This window comes from Wyeomyia smithii, chromosome 3 (assembly GCF_029784165.1).
Source record: "Wyeomyia smithii strain HCP4-BCI-WySm-NY-G18 chromosome 3, ASM2978416v1, whole genome shotgun sequence".
Lineage (NCBI taxonomy): Eukaryota > Metazoa > Arthropoda > Insecta > Diptera > Culicidae > Wyeomyia > Wyeomyia smithii.
Genome location: NC_073696.1, coordinates 36,270,664 through 36,286,656, shown reverse-complemented (window position 1 = coordinate 36,286,656; position 15,993 = coordinate 36,270,664). Strand labels below are relative to the sequence as shown.

The following is a 15,993-nucleotide window of genomic DNA, read 5'->3' as shown; positions in this document are numbered from 1 at the left end:
CCCCTTAGTTGCGCCCATGCACGCATTATAATTGATAATTATTTCCGTGGTGACACGTATGAAAATTTTTTCATAAGATGTTGAACTGAACAGACTGGAAGTATCTTTTTCCGTTTTCCGGCTTCCGGTATAAAAATCACACTCGTTCATCTTCAAAGGATATGTTTGTAGTTTAAGCGACATCCATGAATTACGTAACGCAAAATAACCTAATTTTTCGACCGCAAAACGTATCGCCGCCACCTACTCCCTCATAAAAATGACGTAACGCAGTAGCTTCCCCGGATTTTTTTTTTTGTTATGTAACGCTGATCTTATCTCACTTCAGATTCACTGAATTAAAGTTTCAGTCCCAGTCGCATTCGAGCTTAGCCGTTCTCTAATTTAATCCTGGGCTTCATCTGTGTTTAGTTCTAACGACATCGTCATTTGCTACCCTAATCAATCACGTCGTTAAGTTTCTGAGTTTGTTGTTACGTAGTTAGCCACGGTTAATTTTTGACTATCAGTTCCCAGCACTGACTATTTTAATGTTTACTCCATCGCTCCCTATAATTATCACCACCTCTGAAAGGTATCTAAATCAAATTTACTACACAAAACCTATTCGAGCACAAAATAAGTGCTCTTCGACCATCAATTCCTGTGGTTAACCTCGGAAGTGGGACAGCGCGCATATTTGCACGAGCACTACCCAAAACCGCACAGCCGACCCCCGTGCTAGTCCTCCATTCCTGCTGAACCCAGCTGAAACACATCTCGGATTACGCACTGCCGCCGCACGTGACGAATGTTCGCAATGTGTGCAAGCAATTAGTTTTGATTGACCGCAACACTTCTAGACCTTGAGAGCTCTCTGTTACTTTACTGGCGTGACAACCGCCCGATAGCCTGTAGGCGAAGGTGGCGATTGGAATGTAAACATCACGCATTGATTTGAGTGCAGCTGCAGGTATGCGGTTCGCAGGCCCCGCGTGCTCTCGATCTTAATGCAGGATAACTCTATTTTATAAGCGAAAAATGAAATAAGAAGTACGACTATGTGTTTCCCTCTATTGAAATAATATTCTTTTCTCTTCATTATTATCAGAATACTACTTGATAAACTGGCCTATGGAACTTTCGAAACAATAAAAAAGTAACCAGCACTATGACGCACTTGAAAATCGATACTCTACCCGATCCAGGCACCCGCTATCGGCTGGGTGAGATCATTGGGAACGGAGTCTACGGTAAGGTTTACAAAGCCGTAGACACCAACGCAAGCAACAAAAATGTAGCGGTTAAGATTCAGAAGTACGATGGCGACACGAGAATCGCTATCCAGGAGGAGTACAGGGTGCTGCGGGATTATTCTAATCCCGCTAATCTGTTGGATTTCTATGGAGTCTATCGGAAGAAGACTTCCGGAGACGTGGATGAGATTTGGTTTATCCTGGAGGTAAGATCTTCAGTAAGTGATTCATTGACCAGACTTTTATTTTTTTAAATTTACTAGTATTGCGATAACGGACCGGTCATTGACATAATTCGGAAGATACACAACAGCAATCGGCGTGTAATCGAGGATCACATTGCGTATATATTAAGAGAAGCGGCAAAAGCTTTGGTTTATTTGCATGAAAATCATGTTATTCATCGCGACGTTCGAGGTAGCAACATCTTGCTCACCAAAGAGGGAGAGGTAAAGCTTTGCGATTTTGGAATTTCACGAGAAATCAAGTCCACGCTGGGCAAACGAGGAACCTGCATTGGTTCACCCTGCTGGATGGCACCGGAAGTTATCACGAGCTCTAAAAGTGGTTAGTATTTCTGTTTCTTCCATCATAAAAGTCTTATTTTAAAGATCTGTCTGTATCAGATTCCGAATCCTACGACAGCAGAGCTGATGTGTGGGCTCTTGGAATTACCGCAATCGAGCTAGGTGATGGTAAACCCCCGTTTGCCGATATGCATCCGACGAGAACAATGTTTCAAATTGTGCGTAATCCACCTCCCACGCTGTATCGGCCTGCCAACTGGACCCAGAACTACAACGATTTTATTGCCGAGTGTTTGGAGAAGAACGCCGACCATCGTCCTTTCATGATGGAAATCATCGAGCATCCGTTTTTCACACAGCTGCCGGAGAATGATTATCACGTAAGTTTTTTTTGTGTTTTTTGTATTCGTGATATTTTATTTTGAACTCTTCTAGTTAACCCAAGAGTTGAAGATGCTGGCTGCTTCGGTCATGAACTCTACAGTACCGCCGAAAGAAGAGGTTAAAGTCATAAAGGGCGCACTGCAGAAACCGGATAACAGAACAGAAAAAATGTACGTCGAAGATTTGGCAGCATTGGAAAATATTACCGAGGAAACAGTGTTGGAAGAGTTGATCCATCGCTACAAACGCGGCTCCAGCTACACGTTTGTTGGTGACGTACTAGTTTCAATGAACACGAATGAACAAGTGCCGGAATATCCTAAAACGGTGAGATTAGTTTTCATTTCTTTAATGATTGTTCAATTTGAATTTGTTCCTTCCAATTAGTTCCACACCAAGTATATGTTCAAATCGCGCTCGGACAACGCTCCGCACATCTTTGCCATCGTGGACAGCGCCTATCAGGATATGCTGCACCACGAGGAGCCGCAGCATATCATCATGGCGGGAGAAAGTTTTTCGGGAAAGACAACCAACGTGAAGCTCAGCATGAAGCACCTCTCCATTCTCGGTGAAGGCAATCCGGGGGTGTACAATCGGATTGAATCCAGTTACAAAATAATAACGGCGTTGGTTAACGCGGGTAGTCCGCTCAACCCGGACTCCACGCGAAGCATCATGCAGGTCCAGATGACGTTTGGTCCATCCGGCAAGCTTTCCGGTGCTATTTTCTGGGTGTATTTGTTGGAAAAGTTTCGCATATCCTCCACTAACATGTAAGCGAAAGCTCTGACGGATGAAGTGAAAGCTTTCTGCTCACACTAACGCTTTTTTCTCCCACCAAAACAGGAACCAATCGAACTTTCACATATTCTACTACTTCTACGATACGATGGAGGCGGAAGAACGTCTGCGAGACTTTTCGCTTGAGAGAGGGCGAAAGTATCGCTATCTGCGCATACCGGAGTCCTACAGTGGAACCAAACTGAAATACAACCGTGACAACGTGCAGGGAAACATTCAGGCGTTTAGAGAATTCGAGCAGCTGCTGCTTCTGTTGGAATTTTCGCCCGAGTTGCTCGAAACAGTGTACCGGACGCTAGCGGCAATATTGTTGCTTGGAGAGGTTCGGTTTAGGGATGCTGATAATGGCACCGAATTGGAAGATTTCGTTACTCCCAGTAAGGTGGCTTCGTTGCTGAAGCTGGACGAGAAGAAATTTCAATGGGCATTGCTGAATTACTGCGTTATCATGAAAGGATCAGCGCAGAAGCGGCGCCAAACGCCGGATGAGGCTCGGGATGCCAGAGATGTGCTGGCGGCAACCATCTACAACCGGCTGGTGGACTGGCTGATAAACACCATCAATCAGAAGCTTTCGTTTGGCAGAGCTATTTAGTAAGTACCGATTTTGTTATAAATGTTAATTTGGTTATCGAATAAGGGTTGAATTTTTGCATAAGTAGGACATGTAGAAATACAGTCATGGAGAAAATACACTTGCAGTTTTGGTAAATTTTCCATATTTGCGCTCTGATTTAAGTTGTTATATGATGTTATATTACACCATTACGATCTGCAGATACTCTCTTTCAAAGAGGAGAAATACCTAACTGGAATTTTTCTGTGTCGGTAATTCCGAAAGTTTTTTGCGTGAGGGTGGCGAAAAAATGAATACACTATTGAAATATATATACAAAACATTCCAAATAAGCTTTATTTCTCTACATATCGTTAGCAAAGCGACCTTTCACGTTACAGAACTCACTTTCAATATTTTGTGGCTTGCCCTTTGTTCTGTAAAACCATATTCAATTTTCGTGGTAGGGGAACAACGGGCAACACGGACAGGGTGGGCAAGATGAACCGTTGCTCATTTCTATATATAACCCTCGAAATTAACACAAATCATTTAGGCCAGTTACATATCAATAGGATTCTGGGAGTTTCGAGATATTATGTAGATTGAAACAATAGTTAGTTATTTAGAAAAAATAAAAATAAGCTCACTCTTAACAGCAAAGCAATGTGATGTAGTTTTTGCCGTGCCGAATTTAAGCTTCTGCTGCGGTAAAACATCAGAAAAATATAGTTTTCAATGGCATTGGATTAATTAAGCATATTTGAGACACGTGGGTGAAGATAGTTTAGTAAAAATATTATTTTTTTGGAAATCACATCGAATCAAAAAATAGTTTACCTCCTGGGCAAAACGGTCAGTTGTTGTGTGGGCAAAGAGGGCAGTCTAAAAAAACGACGATAGCACCATTTATTATTTTTTTTCAGCATTCTTAGCATGCGAGATGAGACCTAGAGTCATTAACTCTCATTTGAAATAAAAATCATCATTAGAAACGTTGTTAAAACCTGTAAATATACTACATGTAAATGATGTGAATGATTCCATCGGCGCAGCGGACGGTAAGCTTTAAACACGTGCTTTTTTGCGCAGCGCGTCGTCCCGTATAGAAAAGAAATTTGCTATAGTCTTTCATAGGTCTGTCTTACCAGCACAGCCGGTCCGTTTCATATGCACGTTGTGAAATAGTGGTTTTTCGAGACTGTTTTTATTTTAGTGAAAACTAATATAAAATCACTCTTAAAAGGAAAGGTTTGCATTATTAATTAAAAAGCACTAGTCAATGTCGATTATTATGAATATCGTTGGTTGAAATGTTGTGCTCTGAGCAGAATAATGAATGATTTTCTTAGGGTGACCGGCTTGCCCGTTGTTACCCTATGTTTACCACTAGGTTTTCACGAGTAGAAGCTGGGCTAGCATTTTACGGTGTATTTACGACGTTCCATAAGTCTGTTTAATTCTTTGGATGATGCTTTGCAACCTAGACTTTCACAATCTTCCGTAGAATCTTCCATTCTGCCTAGGTACAAAGGAAACTTTACTCTACTTCAAAAGCGACACATGTTGGCAAGAACTAAATTTTCTTAAAAAGTTCTTAGACTAGGGTGCAACTAAATGACACATTGTGTCTTGGTCGGATGAGTCTAAATTGAACCTTTTTAATCTAAACAGCCAGCAGCTGGTGAGAAGACCGGTAAATACTGCCTTCAACGCACAATCAACCAAGAAAATAGTAAAATTTGACTACAAAATGGTGTGGTGCTGTTTTCTGATGCTGGTGTGGGACCCATTCATTTTATAACATTATTCATACAGCATTGAAAACTTGAAGATGGTTTTCAGAGGAAAATATCAAATTGTTGGATTGGCCAGCATAGTCTCCTAAATTAAACCATATCAAATATCTATGGAAGATTGTTAAGTCCTACGTTGCAAAGCATCATCTGAAGAATGAAACAGACTTATGGAACGTGCAAACCACGAATAATAAATATGGTTTTACAAAACAAAGGACAGACCACGAAACATTGAAAGTGAGTTTTGTAACGTAAAAGGTCACTTTGCTAACGAAATGTAGAGAAATAAAGCTTATTTGGAAGGTTTTGTATATATACATATATTTCAATAGTGTATTTATTTTTTTCGCCACCTTAAAAACAAATATTTTTCGGAATCACCGACACAGAAAAATTCCAGTTATTTCTCCGTTCCTCTTTCAAAAAGAGTGTCTGCAGATCGTAATGACGTAACATAACATCATAGAACAACTAAAATCAGTGCCCAAAACATGGAATATTAACCAAAACTGCAAGTGTATTTATTTTTTTCTCCATGACTGTAACTTTACGAACTTATTCAATTTTTTGTCTTATGACTACATATTTAGTTCATTAATGTGGACAATGTACAGTTAAACCTTTTTTTTGTGCGACTCTTTTTGTGCGAAATTTATTTTGTGCGACTTTTTTTATGTGATTATTATTTTGTGCGACTGTTTTTGTGCGATTTTTTTTTTGTGCGGCATATGAAAAAGGACCACTTCCGACAACATTTTTAACCATTTAGTTTTTCCGATTATTGGAATGAATTCCAACGCATTACAGAAGTGTTGCGTCCAAAAATTACTATTTGAACCAGTTTTACGTAGGAGAAGTCACGAATTGCCTGCCTACGAAGGAAAGCGGTTGATAGGATTAGCATGTTTAAAAAAGTTTCGTTTATCAATCCGATGTTTTAAAATTGTTCTCATAGGTATTCTAATACAGAATCAGCAACTTTTTGCCTTTCTCCTAGAAAGGTATAGTAATCACTTGCAAAACCGAAAGTATAAAAGTGCTCCAAAGGGCCGAATGGCATATATCACTCGACTCAGCTCGACGAGCTGAGCATTTTCTGTATGTGTGTGTGTATGTGTGTGTGTATGTGTGTGTGTATGTGTGTGTGTGTGTGTGTGTGTGTGTGTGTGTGTGGGTGTATGTGCAGATTTTTATTCTCACTCACTTTTCTCAGAGATAGCTAGTCCGATTTTCATGAAATTAATTGCAAAAGAAAGGTCTTGTTGTCCCATAAGGCCCTATTCAATTTTATTGTAATCGGATTTTCAGTTTGAAGGTTATGTACCAAAATGTAAAAACCTTGAAACATCATTATCTCGAATACTACACAACCGATTTAAACAAAATTGGTTTCAAATAAACAGGCTACCTGAAATACCCTTAACTTTTGAATTTCATATAGATTGAACTTGTGGTTCAAAAGTTATGAAAAGAAACGTGTTCTGAAGACTGTTCAATCTCACTCATGTTTCTCAGAGATGGCTGATGCGATTTTTATAAAATCAGTGTCAAATGGAAGGTCTAGTTGCCCCATAAGACCCTAATGATTTGTTTTGCAATCGGACTATTACTTTGCCTCACTCACTTTTCTCAGAGATGGTTGACCCGATTTTAACAAAATTAGTGTCAATTAATGAGTCTAGCTGCCTCATAACACCCTATTGAATTTTACTGTAATCGAACTGTAACTTCGTCTGTAATGTACCGAAATATGAAAATCACGAAACTTCATTATCTCAGAAACTACACAACCGATTTGATAAATATTATTATCAGATGAGCGGGCTAGTTAAGGGTCAACTGATGAATTATGATTCAACACGTGGTTTCAAAGTTTGGCTGCCCTATACGTTCCCATTTCATTTGATTATAATTGAACTTAAGCAACCGTTATGTATTAAATTGTTAATAAAGCAACGAAAGTCTATTATCTCAAAGATTACATGACTTATTTGAACATAACTAGTGTCATACGAACGAGTCATCTCTCAAACCTACAAATAACAAATTCATAACAAATTTGATTTGTGGCTCAAAAGTTATGGAAAGAAAAAAAATTCAAAGACTATTTAAAACTATACCTGCTTTGATCGATGTATGTGGCCTCAACATAATTTAAATGTGGTATCATACTATTTGAACGTTCCAAATTCTTTGATGCCTTGCGATGTGTTTAAAATCTGCAAATGCACGACGAATCGGCCATAGGATATGATCAAAGTCAAATAACAAATCCTCGACTTTTGGGTTCTGTACATCGCCTTAATTCTGAATATATTCATATTGGGTGGTATTCGGTCATTTTCAGCTGTTTTTCAGGCATCAATCTGACACCAAAAATACTCATATTAGGTGTTATTCGATCATTACGGCTGTTTCCCAGGAATCGTAAGTCGTCAACCTAGAATTTTAAATGGGGTCTGTGGTCGATTTCAGCTGCTGTGTATCATTCTAGATCCGGAGATACTCCTGTTAGACGGAATTCGGTCATTTTTGGCTGTTTTCCAGAAACCAGAAGTGGCCACCCTACAATTCGTAATGGTGTCTGAGGTCAATTTTTAGCTTCTTGCAATATTCTGGTTCCGTAGATGCTCATATTCAATGGGAATCGTCCATTTCAGGCTGTTTTCCAGAAACCGGAAATTGCCATCTTACAATTCAAAATGTTGTCTGAAGTCGATTTGTGGCTCCAGTGCATCATTACGATTCCGGAGATACCCATGTTGGGTGGTATTTGCTCACTTTCCGCTGTTTTTCAGAAACCGGAAGTCGCCATTTTGGATTTCAAAATGGCATTTGGATACAATTTCTGGCCTTTAAGCGTCATTCTGGTGAAAGAAATACTCATATTGGGTGGTATTTAGTCATTTTCAGCTGTTTTCAGAAAACGGAAGTCGCCATCTTAGAATTCAAAATGGTATCTGTGGTCGATTTTAGCTCCTGTGTATCATCCTAGATTCTATTATTATTATATTCGGTGGAAAACGGCCATTTTTGGATGTTTTCCAGAAACCGGAAGTTGCCATCTTACAACCCAAAATGTTGCCTGAGGTCGATTATGGAACATATTTGTTACCGCTGAAAACATTCACCTGCCAAATATGGTTCCATTTAATTGATTAGTTCGCGCGTTGTATGGGACCCCTCCCTTATAGAAGAGAACCATTATGGACATATTTGTTACCCCAAAAAACATTCACATTCTCAATTTGGTTCCACTTACTCGGTTAGTTCTCGAGATGTGCATAAATTTGTGTTTCATTTGTATGGCACCCCGCCCTTCCAAAAAAAGGATGGGTGTCAAAACATTATGGACATACTTTTTACCCCTAAAAACATTTACCTGCCAAATTTGGTTTCATTTAGTTGAATAGTTCTCGAGATGTGCAGAAATTTACGTTTCATTTGTGTGGGACCCCTTTCTTCCAGAAGAGAGAGGGGAACCTTTATTGGCACCAAAAACCCCTACATACAAATTTTTACGTCGATCGGTTCGGTAGTTTTCGATTATATGGATCAGACAAACAGACCGGACTGCATTTTTATATGTATAGATTACAACATCAATATTTTAGAACTTTAAGAGTGAATATACATATATTGGATTGAAGCGTTCATGTAAATCTATTTTTAAAAATAAAAGTTTGAATGAGAAAGGCTGGGTCTGACCGCTAGGTGGATTAATTCAGGTTTTTTTTATGCAGTCCCTATCCACCGCATAAAAAAAGTATTTTTTTAAAATGCTGTGGAAATATTGTTTTGTAGCTGCACGTAGGACTACGTCTAACCGCACTATATCGAGATACATTCCGCGAAAACTAAAACCAAGATGTAACGTTGGAATGAAAGATTTCAAACGGTTATACTGCTGTAACCAAATGATGGATCACAATAATCAATATGTCGTTGGATTGATAAAATAATGGACAGTTTTGTGATTCTCCAATTTTCATTATCACTTCATTGTTAAACAGTGAAAATTGAATAAAAGTTTCAAGGTCGAATTTTCACCAACAATGTACCAATCATATGCGAGCACGCCTGGCACAGACTTCATGAATAGACACCAACTGCCTGCTGTGATATCCTGTATAGCAGTGGCAAAAAAAAATTGACAGAATCTCCCCGTCCCAATAGGTCAACAAATGTTAGCTTCCATGAGCCTAGGTGTCTTGGCTTTTTCGGAAAGTTCGTAACCACCTCCACCATCAGACAGTATTACGTTCTGCTGTCAACAAATATGTTAATGTTATTAAAACTGTTGTCTTGAAGGAAAATATGATGACACAGGCAATAGTACTGCACCGAGCTATGTATGAACAGAGCGCTGGTGACTCGTCGTCTATCAGTGCAGAAAAACTCGATATTCATTTTTGTGCAGTCAAGCCAAGTTAAAACTACATTGCCGCTGTTGACGCACAGTGGGGCGTAGAATACAATCGAATTGCCGTTTGAATTGTCTTCTTCTTCTTCTTCTTCTTGTTTCGTATAGCAGCAAATATAGAATTCAATATGATTTTTCGGGTGCCGCAAAATACGCTGCACCGCCGGGGATAACAAAATACGTTGTTTATTTTTGAACTCTACACTCAGCTTTTTCCAGATTTATTTAAATAACTGAATATAGGGTATTTGAAAGACAATAGAAAACCAAAATGCTCCGTACAGATCTTTGAATAGGTAGTTAAACGAGCTGTACTGATGATTTTTATTTTACTAGCCAAATGAATTTAGTCCAATATGACAATACTAGTTGAATCCCGCGGTGGCGGTTTAAAAGAAAAACCAAATTCATTTCATCTTGATATGAGAGTTCTGACATTAGAGCAAAATCATTTCAAATCGCCTGGAAATACGCGAAAATTTGATCGACCATTTTTGATTTGAATGAAACTTTGCACACGTATTTGGCTTAGTAAACTGAGCATTTTTCACAGATGGAGAGATTTTTCACACTCATGAGTTACATTCTAAAAGGGCGTATGCCATTTGGCCTAGGTTTTATTCGAAGCATTGTAGCCTAGAAACCGTTGGTTGTATAGAAAAACTGTCTGAGAATGAGTTGTAGCGAATCAAAAATGCACCATAAAAAAATATACACTGTACAAAAAAAAATTTTTTTGACCAAAAAAAATTAAAAATAAACATTAAATTTCAATTTAAAAAAAAAGAGTTGAATTTTATTTTTATTTTTTTTTTTAAAGAAACTTGACTTAACGTCAACTTAAAAAAAAGTCCAGGATGAAGAAATGAAAAATGATTTTTTTATGGTAGATTATTTGTTTTCATGAAAATTCTAATTAAAACATTTTTCAAAATATTTGTATTCTGATGATTTTAAAAGATGCAGAGAGTCATTTTGAATCAAAAAGCTCTTGATAGTAAACATTCTAAACGCATTGGTTTTCGAGTTATTAATAATTTTTCGAGCTTAAATTAGAAATAACTCGAAAACCAATGCCTTTAGAATGTTTACTAACAAGACCTTTTTGATTCAAAATGACTCTCTGCATCTTTTAAAATCATTAGAATAGAAATATTTTGAAAAATGTTTGAATTAGAATTTTCATAAAAAAAATCAATCTACCATAAAAAAAATATTTTTCATTTCTCCGTCCTGGACTTTTTTTTAAAAGTTGCGTATTAACATTAAGTTTCTTTTAAAAAAATAAAAAAAATCAACTCTTTTATTTTAAATTGAAATTTAATGTTTATTTTTAATTTTTTTTGGTGAAAAAAAATTTTTTTTGTACAGTGTATATTTTTTTTATGGTGCATTTTTGATTCGCTACAACTCATTCCCAGACAGTTTTTCTATACAACCAACGGTTTCTGGGCTACAATGCTTCGAATAAAAAAATGGTATTGGTGGTATTCAAGACACGACCGCATGACGTTGGACTACGGTATTCTTATTTTCCATTAAAACAAATAATAGAGAGAATTGCAATTCTAGTATTTGCTGCAATTTTATCTAGTGCATTTCTGAATGCTGAGACGTTAAAACGTTATGAATAATAATATATAGGGTAGGGAACGGCTTAAGCAGTAGCACCTATTTTAATCAGTCGAAGGAAACAGGCCTCAAACTCCTGCATTTCGACCAATATCGACAATTTCAATGATGGAAACGAAAACTTTGATAGTCTAGCTGTCTTACGAATATAAGAAATACCGTTAATCACAAAGAAATCTGTGAACAATTGCAATTGAAACAAATCGACCTATATTGCAGCCATTCAGGAGCCACTTCAGGTGCTGAAAAAAAAAAACGCCTGCAAAACAGATGGAAACTGCTTAAAATAGGTTCGGGGTGATTGGAATAGTGTCCCTCGATTGGTTAATTTGATTGATGATTGTCAAAGTTTGCTAACTTAGTTTTACAATCCGAAAACAAGTTCTGACAGAGGAAACGATAGAGAGCAGATTGATATACTACTGTTTGAGTTTCACCCAGCACATTTCGAGTATTTCGTCTGAATACACAGGCGGTTCCTAAAGCTGCTTAGAATATGTTCCCTACCCTACTAGAAGAATGGATATTTTTTATTTAATCGCTGTCATTTCATACATATTCGAATCAAACCTTTGTTCGTAGCTGCACCAGCAAGACAATCATTTAATTGAGCGAATTGGTAAAATTTTCCTATCTAAGCAAAAAGCAAACTTAACGAAACTATCTGAAATTGGAGCCCAGAACGATTCAAACGAAAATTTTAAATTTAAAAATTGTTTGACATTAAATTGATAAAACTCATACTCGGTTAGCTCCAGCCCAGCATATAACTTCATGTATTTAAACAAAAAATACGTTTATTTCAATAACTTAATACAGCAAGAGCTCGATTACACGTTTTTCGGTAGTTGTTATTAAGGTTTTGGCGAGTGACAGGAAAATATCTTAACTTCTTCAATTGTGATTTAGAGCATTTCTAATTGTTTTGTTATTTTTCACGATAGCGACAAGTTTGTTTCTTTCTCTGTGTGCAAGAAACAAAATCAAAACCGCGGACCGAGAAACAAAAATGAAAATTTAATGAATGCTTTTTGAGAAAACTTGCAACTCTTTTTACCAATAATTTATGACACTCAAAAGAACCTGTTTTGATCTAAATGAAATTTTTAGTAAATAAGTGTTGATCATTCATAGGCAGTAATTTTTTCTCGATGAATAAAGACTGGCTGAAGAAGTTAAAATCGCTGCTGTAAAATCAAATTCACAACTGTGTTCGTTAAGACGTTTTAATATTTTTAATGACAATAATAATCTTCGATAAACACCCGCTATAGGTATCCACACACATGCTATAACTATCTATACACACGTTAAAACTATTCATACACACGCTGTAGCTACAGTTTTTTATACACACATGCCAAAGTTATCCATACACACGCTATTCCTATCCATACATCCGATACAACTATCTATAAACACGCATAAGCTATCCAACCATGTGCTATTACTATCCATACATACGCCATAAGTAATCATTACACACGCAGCAGCTATCCACACACACGCTATAACTATCCGTACACACGCCGAAGATATACACGCAACAGCTCTAGCTATCGAACAGAATGAAGAAATGCAGCTGCCCACTACCTCCGCCGCTGCTGCCTGATACCACCGCTCTGGTTCTGCTGCAGCTCAGTTTCGCCACTGGAATCAGCCACCGCTGCTGATTATTCAAGACCGTTCTAGTGGCCTTCCACTTGTTAACTGATGACTACTATGAGACGACGCAGGTTATTATATAGCCCAAAGCAAGAATCCATTCGCGAGCAAAGGGGAAGCGAGCTTGTGATTGGTTGAATGTGCACGACTTTTACCACAACTTTTAGCTAGTTTAGTATCGAAAACATATTTAAATTAGTATATGACAATCTTGCGCAATATTTTCCCTATCAATCAAGCCATTCCTGTTTAGAATCTGTTCAGTGGTAATGATAAAAGAAGCATTTTAAAATGGTGTTGAAACACCTGTTGCAGCTACCGAAAGCGAGCTCGTTATTGGTTGAAAGCTGCGAGACTGTTTACAAAGTCAGATCGGTTGTATCCGTTAGTGTCGACTGTGCTTGTGAAGAGAGGTGGTGATTGGTTGCTCGGTATGATTTAGACAATCGATGTGATTTATCAATTTTTCAATAGTGTATCTCGAACAATAGGTTATTTTTGTTACATTAATTCAACCGTAAAAGAATTTCTGATCGGTTGATGCCAAAACCTCGAAATTCTGAAAAGAAATGACTGATATATAAGCGCTCAAAACCTGACCACTTTTTCCTGGTTTTCCCTGGTTGAATTATTAGATTTTCAAATTCAGGTGCCTAACTTCGATATAGACGTTAGTCCAACGTCAAAACCTATGCCAAAAGGCATACGCCCTCGTAGAATGTAACTCATGGCACAGTGGTTTAAAATAGCAATGTCGCGAACTTAATTCTATAGTGCCTAAGTGCTTTACTTTCAATTACAAATTTTCTGTGAATATACATTTTCTACTAAGACTGTAATTCGTCATCGATATTTTTCCACGAGCTTGTAACTGCAGGAAAAAAATTTATGTGACATCTTTGCCTTTTTGTGATCGGTGAGTGAACCAACTTCAACAAGGCAAATAGATATGGGTCATTCCATGTCAAGTGATCAGGCAAATGCAACGACCCTCTCCGATTCACTTTATAATGAATAAACTGCTTTGTTTTAGGTCGAAACTGAAAAATCCAGAGTTTTGGGTCAATCGGACAACCCACCTCCAATTGCGGGGTCCTCTATTTTTGTATTTTTGACAAAAAATCATTTTCCGTGTTTTGGAAAAACATCATATCTCAGAGACCGTAAGAGCTACAGGCAATATTGGACACTCTTTTTGAAGGTTATTAAATTTACAATCGAATGGCATCATCAGATTTTGTAAACAGTGTTGCCAGTATTGAATTTTTTACGTTTAAACGTTTGTGTTCAGCGGATCATTTTACTTAAGAATCACCTATCCACAAAATGCAATATAAGCCGTTGCGGAGATATTCAACTTTTAATATAACGAGTTCGTTAAATTCCAACAATACGCCTACAAATGCGATAAGCCTTGTTAAAACGCATCCCAAACTAAATCACCGCTTCAAATCTCAAAAACTGGTTTCTCACATTCTACTTGATGGTACCTGAATTGCCATTAGAGTATAACGTGCGTCTCATAAAATATATTTATTTAACAAGTTTGTCAGAAATTAACGTTTGATTTTTGTTTAACTTCTGGAGTTAAACTGAAATAAATACCCGATCAGAGCTTGACAATGTCTTCATTAGAATGGTAGCGTCCGCTTGAGGTGTCGCCGAATGCATTCCTCGGATTCCTGGAACAGATTTAACTGAATCGAAGCTGGCAACACTGACAACTGGCGGATTTCATCGCTCGTTTTATTAAAAAATGAAATTTTTCTTTGAGTTACCGAACCATTTCCTTTCCAGCACTTTCTAGACCTTCATTCTGCTGACTAGAAACAGCCTCAAGAGATTTTTTTAAACTTTACGAACTAATTTCATTTTTGTCATATGCCTTACATTTTAAGTTTAGTAAAGCGGGCAATGTATGCAGTTTGCGAGGATGCGAAAATGAACGGGAATAGAAGGTGTGACTTTTAGGCTCAGAAAAAATTTTCCCTCGTCCAGACGGGACTCGAACCCGCAATCTCCGTTGTCTCCGGCAAGGTGTTTTTTGCCATTTAAACTACTGGGAAAGGTATAACAAGTTCTAAACCAAAGTCGAATCACCCTCTATTGTGTTCCCGTATCTCAGCACGCGTTAAGTGCGATCGATGGTGATTTTCAGCTGTACACTTTCCAACCTATTGAACACACCATTTTTTTCACTGTCGTGAAAACTCAAATCAACCTGCGTATGTTTTGAAAGAAACCACTTTATGAAAGCAAAGGAATAAATCACCAAAAAGGCCATGAGAAACCCATACTTAGGATGTGAAATAGTGCTTTTGTTTCGAGTGAGTTTCAACATTTTGTCACATTTGTTGTGTGAATTTAACGAACTCGTTATCTTAAAAGTTGAATATCTCCACAACGGCGCATATTGCATTTGTGGGTAGGTGATTCTTATCTAAAATTTTCCGCTGAACACATTGGTGACATCAGATTTAAAAAAAAAATTGGGGGTGTTTTGAGATAAACAAAGTTTTAGTTTTTAAACGTAAAAATATCAATATTGGCAACACTGTTTACAAAATCTGATGATGCCATAACCTTTAAAAGAGTGTCTAATATTGTCTGTAGCTCTTACGGTCTCTGAGATATGATGTTTTTCACAAATATGAAAAATGATTTTTTGTCAAAAAATACAAAAATGAAGGGCCCCGCAATTGGAGGTGGGTTGTCCGATTGACCCAAAACTCTGGATTTTTCAGTTTCGACCTAAAACAAGTCGTTTTATTCATTTTGAAGCGAATCGGAGAGGGTCGTTGCATTTGCCTGATCACTTGACATGGAATGACCCATATAGAAGGAAGTTTAATTTCTACTAAATCGTACTCAAATAAATATTTTATAGAAGGTTGCCTTTTCGCGTATTAAAGAAATTCGCTGTATCAGAATGAAAGGTATTCATCAATGGTCCAGAAACCAAATTTTG

At 37.5% G+C, this 15,993-nt stretch overlaps 1 protein-coding gene across 1 annotated transcript in view; it reads left to right on the top strand.

The window, feature by feature from the left end:
- Positions 1-15,993, top strand: part of LOC129730142 (neither inactivation nor afterpotential protein C) — a 43,698-nt gene that overhangs the window by 13,679 nt on the left and 14,026 nt on the right. The window contains exons 2-7 of the mRNA XM_055689225.1: positions 1,091-1,441; positions 1,499-1,802; positions 1,862-2,142; positions 2,198-2,473; positions 2,534-2,922; positions 2,996-3,544. Coding sequence (XP_055545200.1) covers positions 1,151-1,441; positions 1,499-1,802; positions 1,862-2,142; positions 2,198-2,473; positions 2,534-2,922; positions 2,996-3,544 — 2,090 coding nt within the window. The 5' untranslated portion in view covers positions 1,091-1,150. The remainder of the gene's footprint in view (positions 1-1,090; positions 1,442-1,498; positions 1,803-1,861; positions 2,143-2,197; positions 2,474-2,533; positions 2,923-2,995; positions 3,545-15,993) is intronic.